General features: G+C 42.8%; 1 protein-coding gene across 11 annotated transcripts in view; it reads right to left on the reverse strand.

Annotated features, from left to right (window-relative positions):
• The window catches only part of COL4A6 (collagen type IV alpha 6 chain), a 286,626-nt gene that overhangs the window by 31,003 nt on the left and 238,720 nt on the right, over nucleotides 1–16,903 (reverse strand). For all 11 annotated transcript variants that reach the window (XM_055376253.2, XM_063702815.1, XM_055376250.2 and 8 more), the window contains 11 exons: nucleotides 16,399–16,452; nucleotides 9,979–10,038; nucleotides 8,581–8,625; nucleotides 8,033–8,086; nucleotides 7,128–7,197; nucleotides 5,973–6,080; nucleotides 4,893–5,033; nucleotides 3,892–3,996; nucleotides 2,017–2,177; nucleotides 1,353–1,532; nucleotides 601–784 (listed from right to left, as the gene is read on the reverse strand). In XM_055376253.2, coding sequence (XP_055232228.1) covers nucleotides 601–784; nucleotides 1,353–1,532; nucleotides 2,017–2,177; nucleotides 3,892–3,996; nucleotides 4,893–5,033; nucleotides 5,973–6,080; nucleotides 7,128–7,197; nucleotides 8,033–8,086; nucleotides 8,581–8,625; nucleotides 9,979–10,038; nucleotides 16,399–16,452 — 1,162 coding nt within the window. The remainder of the gene's footprint in view (nucleotides 1–600; nucleotides 785–1,352; nucleotides 1,533–2,016; nucleotides 2,178–3,891; nucleotides 3,997–4,892; nucleotides 5,034–5,972; nucleotides 6,081–7,127; nucleotides 7,198–8,032; nucleotides 8,087–8,580; nucleotides 8,626–9,978; nucleotides 10,039–16,398; nucleotides 16,453–16,903) is intronic.

Raw genomic sequence — 16,903 nt, forward strand, 5'->3', positions numbered from 1 at the left:
GTTCTGGCTGTATTGAAGAAGATTAGTTATTAGCATAGCACCTTCATAAACTATAAGCAGGACTGTTACACATAATTTCTAAAATTCAAGTAGAAAAAGAAGTTATATAAAGAGGAACGAGTTAAGGGATAAAATGGGGGATTAGACTATAAGCAACTAGATTTCTGCCCAATCTGAGATTCCATGAGTTGAGGAAAGGTTTTTCCCAGCTGATGATATTACCACACAATTTAGAGGGCACCTTGTCCAATCTCCCACTCATTGCTTTGATGACATTTGCAATAAGTGGTCATCCATCTTCTTGAACTCTCCCAGGGATTATGAGCTCATAACCTCCCTCGGTAGCTCTGTTACATTTTCAGACTGCTCTGGTAGGAAGTTCTTCACGAAGTAGAGTGGAAATCTATGTTATTCTGCCCCCTAAGCTTACCACAATACAATTATAATACTTTTTTTCACATGCAAATCCTTCAGGGGGTTGAAAGTAGTGATTATGGTCAGACAAGTCTCTTCTTATGATACATTTCATGCACCTGAGTCATATCTACTCTACAAGGGGTCAAATTTCCAAGTCCAAAGCCATCTGATTCTATGACTCACCCTTAGATCCGGGAAGGCCTTGTTGTCCCGGTAATCCATCCTTGCCTTTATCTCCAGGAAGCCCACGGGGTCCAGGAAGTCCTGGTAACCCATTTCCTGGGAGGCCAGGTGGACCAGGATGGCCTGTTTCACCAGGAAGTCCAGGTAACCCCTTTTCACCTGGGAAGCCCTGTCCACCATCACCCTAGACAACACATAAAACAAAGAATGAAAATTCAACTCAGAGATTTATCTGGACAGTCCTCTGACTACAAGAAAGAGGTAGCCAGTGTGACCAATGCTTTGTGTTTTGTTAAAATTACCTATCATCACCATAGTTTATCTATCAGTCTCCTCTGACTTTAGTTAGTGGATATGAATCTTGTCTACTCTGGATGATCTAACAACGCAAAAGTTTCTGGATAGGGGTGAGGAGACAGGGCAAGAAATGAGCAGGATAATAACAACCCCAGAGATCACAGAAAGTGGCTAGATTACTTGAGGAGAAAAGTCACTGAGAAGCTGAAGTATTTTTAAGTCATATGGTCAGGTGTTACTAGCATTTATCAAATGAGACAATGATCCATTCTGAGAAAATGATTCCCACTTTACATAAAGGAAAAGCAAAAAGCAAAAAGTTTCAGTGGCAGAGGCAGGGCAAGGTCCTCTAGACTCTGTTCTTCCCTGTTTCATGGCCCAGTGGCCATCAGACCCCCCAACAAAGTCAGGTGTGAAGATCTGTGGAGCTAATCACCTATGAACGATCAACTTACCGGAAGGCCTGGCAGACCTGGTAAACCTGGTACTCCGTCCTTGCCTGGTTCTCCTATTACACCACGGAAGCCCTGGGAGCCAGAATCACCCCGATCTCCTGGCATTCCTTGGATTGTACTGAGAATTGGTTCCCCCTTCTTTCCTTTGGGTCCTGAAGGACCCAGAGGCCCAACTAAGCCCTGACAAAGAGAGAAGAGGGAGTAGTCAGAAGATGTAGACTTCATAGAATTCCGGCACCTAGCATTATGACTTAGAGCAGAACCTTGGGTACATATTGGCACTGTTCTAGACACTGATTATGTTGTAATCTTGAATAATAGTTGCCCATTTATTTCTGCACCTTTTGTAAATTTTGAAATCTTTGAAGATGGAAACCTCACCTTAATTCCTATTTTATCTTCATGGGCCAGCACATTGCTAGGCAAAGGTAAACAACGTTGTGGAAGGAAGAAATTGTGGAAAGAGAAAAGGGAAAATAGGTAGGTTAAAGCAGAAAGGACTTTAAGAGACTCTATAGTCAGATTTCATGTTGTAGATCAAAACCCCAAAACTTTGTTTTAATCCCATCTCTCTTGTATGTGCTTTAGAAAAGTAACTGGGAGGATTGAAGGGCACTTGAAAGATTCCATTGCTTCCTCAGGGTCAAAGTTTGGCAAGACTTACTGGAGCCCCTGCTGGGCCCTGTGCACCCCCAGAGCCTCGATCTCCTCTGGCTCCTTTAAGGCCTGGAAGGCCTATGAGACCCCGTGGACCAGGTGGGCCTGGTTCCCCGGGTGGTCCAGTGTTGGGAACACCACCGTCACAAGCACAGAAACCTGAGTCTCCTGGGAGAAAAAGACAACATAGAATGAAGTGGGTCATTTTTTTCCAAGAAGAATAAAGAATTGATCATGGTTATTTGTGACGTGAACAACTCCATAGAGGGAATCTGAAGGCTTGCAGAGAACACACTCAAATGAACTTGGTTCACTCTCCAGCAGAGTATGTCTGTGTTAGTGGTTCAGATTTTGTTAGTCAGGGATGAGGCTCAGCCATCAGTGAGTCTAAAGTATAGCCATAGTTGAGAACCACTGACCTCTACTAACCAGCTGAGAGTCTGGAATTCAAGCTGCTCAAAAATTTTCTTTACCAAAATGTCTTTTCCCCTGACTTTTGTACATATGACACAAATGTGTACATATTTCTGTAAATGTTGAGACAAATGCCAAATAAATAATGATAGGGATTTCAGCAAAGCACCTTTGAAGAGGTATCAAGGAGTCACTAGCACTATGGTCTAACTCCCTATATCTTCCATGCTTATTGTCTGGAAAATAAGAATTGGTGCCAACATAGGTGACCCTGAGTTTCCCTAAGATTCTGAAGGGCCCCTTCTTACTTTAAGAAAATTGATGATTCCTAAAACTCTAAGAGAATAGTCTGTTCTTCAGATTAGTGTTTCTTGAGTGTGATCCTGCATGAGTCATCTGTGATGCTTATTTATAAGGCAGCTTGCTGGGTCCTATCTCAGTCCTAATCGATCAGTCTCAGGAGGCCAGACCAAATAATCTAATTTTTAATAACCTCCCCTGGGTGATTCTCATGTATAATGAAGCTTGATAATCCCTATCACTATTCCATACTTAGAGAAAATCTTTCAGCCCCATGGAAATACAGAATGGGGAGCATCAGAAATGTCCCTCTTTTAGGACTGTGAATGGTATCAAGAAATACATCAGCTTTGTAGTGAGTTAGGTAAGGGCCAAAATTAACATCTAAGTTAACTTAATGCCCTTTTCCATCAAATAGTTTTCCTGGGACCTGAATAGCAGAGAACAAGCTTTCAGGCATTTCTTAACCAGACTCTATATACTTAGGTAATGACATTTTATGACAGAGCAATGAGAAAGGAGAGGAGTAAGTTAGAACATCTCTGTTTGAGGCTGAGGAAAGCAGTTCATTCCTAGAGATCTTGAATAACTGAACCCTAGGCCATCCCAAAACCCCTCTTCAGTCAGTAGTTTCACTTCTTCCTTCCCCTGGCCTAGGCCACAACCATAATTAATTGACTTATTGAGCATCTTCCCCTCAGAGTAAGTGATAGAAGGGGGAAATGACCCAAAGGCAGCTGTGGTCATTGATCAGTTCTCCAACACCAGTGGGGGCTAGGGTTGTTTTCCTGGAGCCAGTTGGGTTTTTCAGAGTCCCAGGTCTTGACCTGTTTAGAGCACTTTGCTTAAGGCTGAAGGTAATAAGTGGCTTACATCCTTGGTATTGCAAACTGGGAGGGGTAGCAGCATGCACTGGTTAACAGCCTGGGCTGCAGGTGGAGGAGAAAGAAAAAGAAGCCTGTGAGCAACTTGGTCCTGTGTGGCCTCCATTGCCAGCCTCAGTCTTAGAGACCCAAATATAGCACTTCTAACAATCCTATAATCAAAGCCCCAAACAAGATCCACAGTTGCTTCTGTTTAGGTTCCCGAGGCTGTTGGTTTTCTCATTCCCCAGGAAGCCTTCTCTAAGGAGTTTGGAGGACCAAGAAACTCAAGGGGACAAAATCACCTTTTATTCCTTTGAGGCCTAGGTTTCCTTTTGGACCTTGTTCTCCTCGGAGACCAGGGAACCCTGGCTCTTTGTTGTGTAGAGTTTCAGTCTCAAATTCTGGACCTTTGGGTAAAAAAAAGATAAAGGATTAGCAACTTGTATAAGCCTGATGACTTCCCTGACTCAACACAGCAGCTCAATCACCAAGGCCCAAGTCCTTGAGGCTGAACAACAGAGCAGAGACAAAAAAATAAAATTCAAGACCGGGACCCCAAATCTGCAGCAAGGAGTCAACAGGACCTCTGTTGGCTCAATTCACTCTACTAATATTTACAGAATGTCCATTATGTTCCAGGCACCGTATTAGACAGTGGGGTTAGAGGAATGAACAAGGTAGCTTCCAAAACTCAGCAGTCCCAATGTCTACCCCAGAAACCTCCCCTAGGACAAAAGAGGAAAGAGGTGCAAGCCACAGTGGACATGGGCTTTAAGGTACAAAGAAACATTCTGGGCAACATTTCCAGCTTTTCTCTCAGAATCTAGAATCTCACACTCAAGTAGGAGATCTAAGAAGGATAAGCCCTGTGTAGGCTTTTACCAGCCACCTCGAGGGTCCAGGCTTGGCTTCTTTTTTTCTCAGTCTCTCAGCCCACCCCATTGGAGCCTTGTGGACCAGGGCAAGCTCAAAAGAACCAATCCTGCTTCTTTAGGAGATGAAAAAACAAAGGCTTAAGGGCTGAGAACAGTGAAAGATGGAGTGGGAATGGGTACAAAACTTGGAAGGCATTAGGCCCTAGTTTGCTTGTTCCTTGATGGAGAACACTCTGCTGTTATCAATAACTGGTAGAGGCAGGGATCTGACTCAGAGACGACGGGGCCTTCATGGCTGCCCCTCTGCAATTATCATGTATCCTGGCTTAGCTGTTTCACCTGTGAGATGCCCCCTCAAAAATCATGACTGTTCTGCAGTCTGGATCACATCTGAATCTTGAGACCAAAAAGAGAAATGAGTAACTTACTAGGTGGGCCTGGTGGACCTGGTGGGCCTGGCAAACCATCTCTGCCAGGGAGGCCAGCTGCTCCAATTGTGGTACGGCCTGGGTTTCCTTGGTCCCCCTTCAGCCCTGGAAATCCCTGAGGCCCTAGGGCTCCTGGGACACCTGGAAGAATAAGCCCACACACAAATGCTCATTATATCACCCTACTCTCTGGAGTATTCCTATCTGTGGCATATGTTGGAAACAAATCCAAGGAAGAATTTAGGGAAGCATTTGCCCTTCTCTTGTATCAGAGTTAGAAGGATCCTTAGGGATCAATTAGCCTAACCTCTTGGGAAACAGAGACCCAAAGAAGAGAGGAAACATGATCAGGGGCCCAGCATTTCTCAGTGGCAAACCTGAGAGGAAAATCTGGGTCTCTAGCCTTTCATTTCTTGATTTTTTTCCAACTTGGTCCTGGGGCCAGCTGTACCATTTCCAGGTGGCTGCTTTAAAAACATAGGTATCCTCACAGCAGCCCATCTCCAAGGAATTTAGAAACTGGTGGCTTTAAAAGTAAAAGTTGAACTTTATATCTGGGGCATCACTGCCTCCCAGACTCTGGCATGCCCTTTTCTCACATGTCACTATAGAATGACATATGGATGTGATTAGTTCAAGAGTGTTACCCACAAGATCCTGGGACCATTCAGTGCCTGGCTGAATCCTACAGCAAGGTTCTGGGTACAAATCTTCCTCTGGGCTTTTGCTAGCCCCTCTTGGCAAGCATCAGCTGGGATGGCACATCCACAGGAGGGTGACAAAGCTCCAGCAACTCAACCCAGGACTCCTCTTGTTGCTGCAAACCTCAGTGACAGTCTAGGATTGCCTGTCCAGCTATGATACATTATTTAAGCCAAAAACAAAAGCTGCTCACCCAGGCCCTCACTACCCCCACATACGTTAGCCTTGGGCTGGCAGTCGGGAACCTACTGACTACAGTCTACCTCTTGTTTGACTTTGGCTAGGTGTGTGCCCCGACCCAGAGGTATAGAAGGGAATGCTGGGAACCACAGTGTATAGAGGACTGATCTGTGTAGGAAATGGGTTAGTTTTTTTCACCTGATAATGCTGGCAATCCAGGGACACCAGAAGGGCCACGTACGCCTTGGATGCCTTCATCTCCTTTAAGGCCTGGGAGGCCAGGTACACCAGGATCTCCAGGATTACCTGGCATTGTAATGAAAGAAAATAGTAAATAAAGACAGAGGAGGCCCACAGATGCTACAAAATGCCCAAGAAGAGGTGCAGGAGCTGTCCTGGCATTAGAAGTGCCTTTCATGCCTTTCCCAAGTCTCTAATGCTAATGGCCTCACATGATAATGGGTCTTCTGGAGCCAAGGGGCCTTCTGGAGCCAAAATTAGTGTATTAAGAATTGTTCTGGCCAAGGCCTGCCTTTCATGATAAGCTCTGGTAAGTACTTCTTCTTCTTCTACCACTAATCTGCTGTAATGCCTAAAATGTCTACCATTTGGATTAAGATGTTGAAGTCCACTATTTACGTTATACATATATGTTTCCTGGGAGTGGTACACAGGAAGCCACTGTCAGATATTAATACCAAATAGGGCATGGGCCTTAGAGGATGAGAGGAGAGGGATAAGTTGGAAGATCCATGGAAGAGTCACTACAGTAGAAGCCTTTGGTCAAACAAGAGGTAGCTGGAGATACTGGGCATCTCAGTCTTTGGAGAAGGTAAAGGGAAGAGTTGGGCACACAAAATAACTAGGACAAGGAGAGGTGAAGACAGACTTTCTAAGCATCATACTCTTGAGGGCTCTCAGCCACTTGCTCCCCTAACCAAAGGTACTTTTCCACTTCCTATGAAATTGTCAAGCTCAAGCATACATGGAATCACCTACATGAGGCCCTGAGTATTCCATAGTATCAAACTGAAGTCAGCCCAGCTTGGGGGTGGTTATCAATCCTTCCCAAAGCATTGCCAGGAGAACCATTTTCATCAAATTCAGGCCCAGGCAGACCCAAATCCTAGGCTTAGTGGACTGAACACAAAAATGGGGTGCTGGGCTTGGCTTCTCTGCCCAAGAGATTGGAGATAGCTTTATTCCCCAAGCTTAGGAGCCATGAGGGGCTCTTGGGTGTGTCAAGTTTAGCAACAATCGAGTAACTAACAAAGTATCCTTTTAATAATTACAGGGGATATAGGATTTAACTTCCTGTCTTTATTTTCCACTCAAATTAATGAGAAGTTGCACCTGAGATCACAGCACCATCTATATCGATGAAAACATCTGGGCCTGGCAGGCCAATGTCACCCTTTTGACCCTGCAAAGATTAAGTACATTAAACACAAATATTTCCATTTCCTTATTACCCAAGATCATGTGCCATTAAAGCCCATCCCTAGGAAAATGAAAGGTTCTTCCTTCTATAACCCCGGATTTTCAGGATCAACTAGTCCATAGGTTAATTTCAAAGTCCCATAAATTTAAGATGAAGGTGACACAAAGCAGGCCAGAGGCCTAACATTCAACTGGAAACCTGTCAAGGACAAGGGATCCCAATTTTATTTTGCAACTCTACTCAAGGACAGTCTGCTCTGGGCCTTGGCTGTACCTAAGTAGTGCTAAGGAGAGAACAGAGTTTTAACTTTTTTCCACTCTCAACAGGCCTGGGCCTCTACTACCATCACAACCCTTGTTAGTGGATGATGTCAGGCAGAGGAAATTAAAGGAATTCTAATACTCCCCAAAGAGGGATTTAGGTACCAAAAACACATACAGTGGCATATTCAGGGTGTGATGGTGGCAGTTATATGCTCCAGGTGTAGGCAAAAAGGGGATGCATTGTCTGTAGAGAATTTAAAACAATAGTGAAACCAACAGTTGGAAATTCTAAGCAATATGAATAAAATTTTCCTCATCTTCGGGATGGACTTGCTCCCACCAGCTCCTGCCCCTTAGTTTACCACTGATCAAGTAGTATCTAAGAAATGCTCATTAGCAGCTTTGTGTGTTCAAAGCAGATTACATGCATTTCTTAAGACAGAATTGAAACTTAAAAGGTCAAAATATTAAAAATACTTTGTCTTATATACAGACATTTGTGGTAATTCACTCTTCTACCTACCAACCCTGGATTTTTCACTTCCCAACATTACCTCAATTCCTTGGAATCCATTAAGCCCAGGAAATCCCAGGGTCCCTTTCTTGCCCTGTGACAGAAACATAGTTACCACTAAGTGGAAAGTATGAGAGCATAAGAGAGTCTGGTCTTTGGATTAAGCCAGGGCAAATGGCACAGGGATCTTGGATGACATTGCAGGGTATATGTGGCTTCTATCTGAGTCTGGAAGCTGTAAAATCTTCCAGAAGACAATATGGCAGTAGGTAGCCAATTTACATATTAGGAGGTACAAGGGCCATAAGGCTAGACACGGATACAAGCAGGCTGGCCTTGCTAGTCCCTGACAGCATGCCAAAGATGTATGACCACAGCATGGCATGGCAAGGCACTGAACTTGACACTGGATACCCATGTTCTTGAGTGAAAAGAAAAGAGGACAGTGGCTAAGATTATACCAAAAAAAAGGGAGATGAACAATTTGCATTATAAGTAATGTCTCCCTTTGGCCATGTTAGGTAAAGCAAGTGGGACTTTTGATTGGGATTTTATACACCAAGGCTTTAATGATATTAACCAAAATACCTGTTGCCCTGGAGGGCCTTGGACTCCTTCTGAACCCATGGGACCCTGTAAAGAAAATAGTTACACCTTAGAAAGAGCAATACGCTACCTAGAAAAAGCCACTAGACTTATATAACAAAGTTATCCAACTGAGTTCAGGATTTAGCAGCTCCTAAAATCAGGTAAGCGAATGTTCCTAGACCTAGCTTAATGACTTTTTTTTTTTTTTTTTGAGATGGAGTCTCACTTTGTCACCCAGGCTGGAGTGCAGTGGTACAATCTCAGCTCACTGCAACCTCCGCCTCCAGGGTTCAAGCGATTCTCCTGCCTCAGCCCCCCAAGTAGCTGGGGCTATAGGAATGCGCCACCACGCTTGGCTAATTTTTGTATTTTCAGTAGAGACAGGGTTTCACCACGTTGGCCAGGCTGGTCTTGAACTCCTGACCTCAAGTCATCCACCCGCCTTGGCCTCCCAAAGTGCTGGGATTACAGACATGAGCCACCGCGCCCGGCCTAATGACTTCTTTCTAAGCTCTAATCCATCAGGCTAAATAGCCACATGGAGCATTTTTTAAGATCTAAATAAATGGAAACAGTTTAAGTAGTAGGTGGAATTTGATAGAAAGGCTGGGTGGTATTATACTTAGTCTGCATTAGTTCCAAGTCAGGAGATCTTTAAATAGATTATGGGAGGGCCTCGTCTTCCACCTCAAATGCATTCTTTGTTGGTGATTATATGTATTTTCAAGACAAGGGGGGGGGAAGTAGAGAAAGAAATGGCAGGGTAATGGATAAGTATGGCTGAATACTCAAAAGACTCTTAATAAACTTCATAGTCAACTTAACAACACAATTCTCTAAAATGTTACTTCTTTGAGGCTAAGCTTGGCCCACTGCTTCTAGCTCAAGACCTAAGTGCCCGAAGCTAGGAATCAGAGAGGCTAATAGTTATTTTTCCATTTCAAATGAGATTATTATTGGAAACTGTTGACTCCAAACATCACTCACTATGTTCTAGAACTTTCCAGGCTTGTTTCTGTCCTATAAAGGTTGCACTTGGCCGTCTTTCTTCCATTCCTGTGCCACTTCCCTGCTCAATTCCCTCAGAATAGAATGGAATGAAAGCAAGGCAACACTCATATCATTCTTTAGCCCAGAAGACAATGATACATGAGAGCAAGGAGATAAATAGGCTGAGGAGCCACCTAGAGTAGGGGATGCCTCATTCCTTTTCAAGGGAGCCATTCAATCAAGGGAATGGGGCTAAGAGAGAAGGAGGTCTTAGGAATCTGCCACTGGGTTGAGGAGAAATGAGAAGCTTAGGTGGCAATCAAGTTGCAAAACATAAAGAAGCAAACAGGAAAGAAAATGGACTAGGTGACTTGACAGATCCAGGCAAGTAACATTCCAGGTTCATACCCTAGGTCCTGGCAAACCAGGGATTCCCTTTTCTCCCTTTTCTCCAGTAGTTCCAAGGCCCTAAATGAAAAAAGAAACCACAAGTTATAACGTTTGTTTTCTCGTCGGTCTCCTGGCTTCATCCAAAGCAAGGAGGCTATTTTAATTAAGCTGCACTCTCCCCTTAGGGAGGCTCACCATGCTGTCTCTTGTCACTGCCTGAGAAGCACATAGGGTCTGAATATAAATTGGACCATTCATTCAAGGTTCCCTTTTGGTTCTAGAAGTAATGTCTCCCCCTACCCACAACACTGTTCCATGTATTTATAGTATCATGGGCTAACAGCATAGAAATGATTAAATATCTAACCTTGTTGATTTTACAGATGAGGAAACCAACATCTAGATGGGTTAAAAATGAATGAGAAAGCCATATCTTGTGTTTTTCATTCTGGGGACCTTTCCATTAAAACAAGCTGCCTTCTATCATCTAGGAACTTGATGATTTGACCCACAAATGGAGGATTATGCAAATTCTTGGGGGTTGATACTAGGGGGAAGAGCAAGAGCTTTTCCCCTTTGGAGACATAATGAGCACAACATCCTTTTCAGTGAGAAGAAGTATTTCTACCTAGGCACAGTCTGAAACCCTGCAGCTCCTGTACTGGGACTGTAGGGCTCTTGCCTGGCCCTAGAGATAGTCCAAAGCGGACTGTGAGATGGTCTCCAAGCCCTCTTGCCCTGCTCATCAGAGGTGAGGGTTTGTAGCCATGAATATGACTTGGGGATTCTCTAGGGAAAAGCAGGAACTCCAAGAAGCAGAGTGACTTCCCTCTGGGTCCAAGGCAAATGTCTGGGCCCCCAAGATACAGAATAGTTCAGTACTAAAGTGAATAATGTTTTTCACAGAAAACTTAAATGAGGCCACTTTGTTGTTGTTTAAAATTGTACTTTTTGGAGCATAGATTTAGCAAACAACATCTTGGCTTATTATGAAAGTAAAGGAGGCAATGAAGAAAAGGCACTAAATGTTGTGGAACATCTGTTGTCCCTTTAATGTGACCTGGCTCACCTGCTCAAATCCCATTTGTAGCTTTTTCTTCCTTTTACATACATACTCAGTGCACTCCCATGAGTACTGAAAGCTGGTTGAGGACCCCTTGGCTTTCTGGGCCCAGGGTTTTTCATTTTTGTTTCCTTTTGGCTAGTCATGTTTTTGTTTCTTTAATGTGGGTTGTTTTCATTGTCTTTTTATTGGGAGGAGTGTGTGTGTGTGTGTGTGTGTCTGTGTGTGTGTGTGTGTATGTGTGTGTGTAGGATCCAATTCAAAGCAGGCTTTGGTCCCGTACTTACCTGTTCTCTTTTCTGCATTTATATAACTGTGCATCAAATAGCTCAGCCTTCATGCTACATTAAATTTCTAATGTGAAAGGCTCGTGGGTTAAACTGAATGCAAACTTATTTAAAATATGAGTTTTTCTGCATCAAACCAAGGCATGCTGCGACTTGGTGGAATGTCTATTGGCTTCTGAGGTCAAACGCTTCAGGAAGCCTTCTCTGACCTGTCCATGAAATCTGTGGCAGCCCATGCTGCCCCAAACTCTTAAAGTGCAAAGAATGGTTGCATATGAAAGTTTTGTAAGCATGAGACCTATATTACACTCTCTTTTATCTTTCTCCAAGGCCCATTACTACAGTCTGAACACATACAAGGTGGTCCAGTAAATACTTGTTGAACTGAATGGAATAATGGCCAAGAGAACAAAACTATTGCAAAGGGTGAAGGAAATGATGTTCAGGAACCATCTTGTGCCCCCATCTATCTTGCCCTCAGTTGTAAACATAAGGGGGCCTTGTACTCCTTCTCCAGAAAGCAGAAGAGTCTTGCTTTCTCAGAGGGCCTGAGAGCTTATGCTATAGTGTGAACAAAAATAAATATGTAAAAAAAAATGTAAAAAGGAAAAAAAAAAAGACAAATTTGTGTGGGGGTTAGAGCCAAGAAAAGATAAATAGCTTGGCAAGACACTGGCTGTGCTGTAGGTTCAACTTGTCTCCCAGAATAGGGAGGCACTGTACAGGGACCCTGCTGAACAAGCTGTTCTAGCAAGATGCCCTGGGACTGGCCCCATGACAGTCAGTCCTCCTCATGAGTAATCTTGCAAATGCTGCTCCCACACTCCTACTTACCCATGGCCTGGAAAGCCTCAATGGGGCTAGCTTAACTGTTTCCAGGCCTGCTCTCCTGGGCTCTGGACTGCTGATGCTCTTTGGTTCTCAGGAGGCTCAACTGAAGAACCCCACCTACCTAGTAGTTACCCCTACTGGGTAGGTGTGTGGGTAACTATTGACCTACTCAATAGTTACCTCAGGATTTGCCAGTTTCTTCTCTTATCCCTCCCCTCATCTATTCCGTTTTTGCCTTCCCCTGTGTTTGCTAGTCCCTTGAACAGAGGGCACATGGATATACAATTCTCTCTGATGACCTCCATGGAAGGACCTGTGGCTTACAAATGTGAGTGTGTTGCTGGAGACAATGGGATAAAATGTGTGAGGTGAGGACTGAGCCAGAAAATCAGGGATGTTTGGTCACTGCAGAGGGGCCAAGAGAAAGAAGGTAAGGGGCAAATATGTCAGGTTGGGCACTTTGTCTCTTACAAAGATTTGGACTCATATAGGAAGAAAACAAATAGTTAAAAGGAACATTTTGGATTCCCTAGAGATTTCTGTCTTCAGTGCTGCCTTGTTTCTCAGTGAGTGTGGATAATTGAAAGCTGATGTGAAGGCTTTGGATTTGAGAAGCACATTTCCTCTGAAAAGCCCAGAGTATCACAAATACATTACCACCTTTCTCTTCATAACTTTTCTGTCATAAGCCATTCATATAAAGTACCTACGAATGTTCCCATTAAACAGATAGAGATATTAGGACTGAAGGAGTTACCTGATTTGGCCAAGGTCACACATTGAATCTGTGCCAAAGTGGGCTGAGAACTCTGGTTTCTTAATTCCCACCGTATGAAAACATGCTGTTCTATGTAAAGGGGTTATTTTCTAGCTTTGATGTCTTTACAATCAACTGGGGTTTCTATTTTTCAGCCCACACTCTGAAACACTGGAAATACTGAGTTTGAAATGGTACTGCAATTTATCACCGTGCATTGTCGTCAGTCTCTTTCTTTTACAGGACAAAAGGGAATGGGTTGAAATTGCAGCAGAGGAAATACTCTGGGTTCGGATGTGGAAGGGAAGGGGAGGGAGGCAGTGTGAGCCAGTGAAGCCAATAACACCAGAGGAGATCATAAAATCCTTTTCAGAGATTTAGAGATAAAAATCCCACCACGGCTGGGATTAGAGCAAACTGGACTGTAGGGGGCAGTATGGTATGGGGAAAAAGCCACCAAATTGGCTAGAATTCAAGAAAGCTGAATTTCAATCTCAGCTCTGTTAATAATTAGCTGCGTGATTCCGGACAAACCTCTTCACCCGTTGAGGCTGTGGTTTCCTCATCAGTACAAGGAAGATAAGCCTGGCTCACCTTGGTTACCTCACAGGGACAATGCCAGGTGGCTAGAATCTATGTGAAATGCTCTACAAAGAAAGGTGAAAACCTTATTCCCAAACTCACTTGCAAAGTACTTTATATCTGTACTGTCCAATAGAAATATAATGTGAGCTGCTACGTTATTTTCATTTTCCTAGTAGCCACATTAAAAAAGCAAAGTAAACAGAGATTAATTTAAATGATATATTTTACTTAACCAAATATATAATAAATATTGTCATTTTAACACTGAAGTAAAAAATGTTACTGAGATATTCTAGATTTCTTTTCATACTACGTTTTTGAGATCTGGTGTGTATTTTATACTTACAGTACATCTCATTTCAGATCAGCCACATTTCAAGGGCTCAGTAGCCACACATGGCTGGCTGTTATCTTATTGAACAGGACAGCCTTATATTTTGTAAAGAAACTTCGCATACATTATTAGTTGGGTCTTAAAAGAGTAGCTATATGCATGTTCTTACGCATATGCGGAAACTAAAAAAATTTATCTCATGGAGGTAGAAATTAAAATGAATGATACCAGTGGCTGGGAATGGTGTGAGTGTGGGGTGGTGGGAGAGATGGAGAGAGGTTGGTTAATGGGTACAAACACACAGTTAGACAGAATGAATAAGTTCTAGTGTTCGATAGTGGAGTAGGGTGACTACAGTTAACAACAATGTACTGTATATTTCAAAGTAGCCAGAAGAGAGATTTGAAATGTTCCCAACACATAGAAATGATAAATGTTTGTGGTCATGGATATCCTAAATACCCTAACTTCACCATTACACAGTCTGTGCATGTAACAAAATATCACATGTACCCTATAAATATGTAGAAATATTTTCTATTAATAAAAAGTATAAATATGACCATTGTCAAATTACAGATATAAAGAGAGGTTCAGTGACTTGCCAAAGTCCCAGAGCAGGGGCTGGATCTGAAGTTTGGGTGTTCTGTCTCCAACACTAGGGTTCTCTTCCTTTCTGGTTCATTAGATACAGAGGTGATTGAAATCAAGTGCATTGAACAGATGATTCTCCATGCCCCCTTTATTTCTATGGAGTAATAAGAATCATCATAGAAGGAACCTGTGCCACTGGCTCCACTGGCTCTGCTTTCTGGCCACCCAGAGAGACCCAAACTATTTCAAAGTACCGTAGGGAAGGAATGGAGTCATCTATCACCATTGGCCCAGCAAGCACAGGCAGGCCTAGTCATCTTTGATTCATCCATTTCCCACCTGATCCCTATTCCCAATCCATGAAAATCTTGTCAGCTCTTTCAAAACATATCTTGTGATTTAAAAGACACATTAAACAAATGTAATGTATTGGTCTTGTTTGGCCTCTCATTGAAACAAGGCAACTGTAAAAATATATATATACCTATAAGACAATCAAAAATTTGAATTCTGCCTCGTTAACTGATATTAATTACTGATCACAAATTACTGATGATGATATTGTCACTATGTCTTAAAAAGCCCCTACCTTTTAAATATTCAGAGGTATTTGTGATGAAATGATATGTCTATTATTTGCTTCAGATTGGCCATAAATTGCTAATTATTGAAACTGTGTGATGGGTACACGAGGAATCATTATGACATTCTCTCTGCTTTTGTAAATGTTTGAAATGTTCCCTAATAACAAGGTTGAACATTTTTACATTTTGAATCTATCCACTTCTTTCCATTTCCATTGCTGTCACTATAGTCTAAGTCACCACCACCATCTCTTGCCTGGACTACTGCAATACCCTCTGTGTTTGCTCTTCCACCCTTCCCATTCCCTCTCCCCTTCCTCCCACAGCCAGAGTGATCTTAACAATACAAGTCAGAGCCTTTGAACGGCTTCCCATTACATTAAAAATAAAACACCACATTGACCTATGAAGGTAGCCAAGATCTGGTTCCTACTTCTCTGTCTGGAATTATTAGCCTTGCTTACTCTGTTCCACTTACTCACCTTCTTACTGTTCCTCAAAAGTACTGAGGTTTTCTTAACCTCAAGGTCTTCGCACTTACGGTTCCCTCAGCCTTAAACCCTCTTTCTGATCTTCACAAGACATGCTCTCTCATAATATGCAGGTCTCAGCTCATACATCACTTCCTCAGAAAGGCCCTTCTTGACCACTCTGTCCCAAGTAGACCACCCTGTTCCCCATCCACATTTCATCACTTTACCCTTCTTTCATCTTTTATATATATGAACTTATATAACCACTATATGAACTTGCTATAGATTCATCTGTTTACTGGTTTCTTGTTTGTTTTTTCCCTCACTCCCCCATTACAATGTAATCTCAAGGACAGGGACTTTTACTTAGTTACTGTTGTAACCTCCAAGTCCAGCAGAATGCCTGGCACATAGGGACCCTCAAAAGGTAACTGATGAGTGTAAGGATCTAAGCTAGAAAGGCAGATATGAAAGTGGAGGTAGGATTACTAAGATTAGCTACCATTAACTGAATAATAAGTGCTAGACATGTAGTAAGCCCTTTTCATGCATATTATCTCATTTAATCCTCATAACCACCCCATCATTCTCCCCTTTTTTGTAGGTTAGGGAACTGAGGCTCAGAAAAGTTAAGAAACTTATCCAGGTTCACATAGTTAGAAACTGGCAAAATCAGCAGTCAAGCCTAGGTCTGTTTTAACTATAGAGCTTGAGCTAATAACCTCTAAGGTATACAGCCTCATGGAGAACCATGCTTACGTCTCCATGTGTTTGAGAAACAAGAACATCTCCTTAAATACCTTCTAATAATAAAGATGGTGGCATTCTCTACAATATCCATGGGAAGAGGTCTTTCTGTTAGCCTTCTATTGCTACAGCTTTTGTCCAATCAGACCCTTGAATACATATTGATCAAATAGAGAGACTTACCGGGAAGCCTGGAGGGCCACTTATGCCTGGAAAACCCTTAGGCCCTGGTTCACCCTGGAAAATCAGCCCAAGGTTAGTAAGTAGCATCAGGAAGCAGTGAACACACAGTAGGATGGCTCTCCACACGTACTTGGACTGAGGAGTGGGGAACCAATGAAGTATCAAGATTAGGGTAGCAGAGAGTGGTGCAGATTCCCCAGGCTCCCTAACTAGCAGCTGTACCAGGATGTCTTAGTTCATGGAGCTCTTTGCTGTGGGAGAAGGATTATGGACCATAACTGTCTAAAACAGAATGTCAAATACTGAGGCTAATTGGGAGACAGAAAGGATGATTGTCTGTTTTCTTTCTAGTGGAAGAAGCTGTTCAGTACAATTTCCTATAGCAAATTAGAGGCAGCAGAGAAATCCATAGTTTTGGGAAAAGGGTAACAATTACAATTTGGATAGGGACACATAACCATTTGATCTGTCATTCCCTGATATGTGAATTTATCTATACGTGCCA

Source organism: Gorilla gorilla, chromosome X (assembly GCF_029281585.2).
Source record: "Gorilla gorilla gorilla isolate KB3781 chromosome X, NHGRI_mGorGor1-v2.1_pri, whole genome shotgun sequence".
Classification (NCBI taxonomy): domain Eukaryota; kingdom Metazoa; phylum Chordata; class Mammalia; order Primates; family Hominidae; genus Gorilla; species Gorilla gorilla.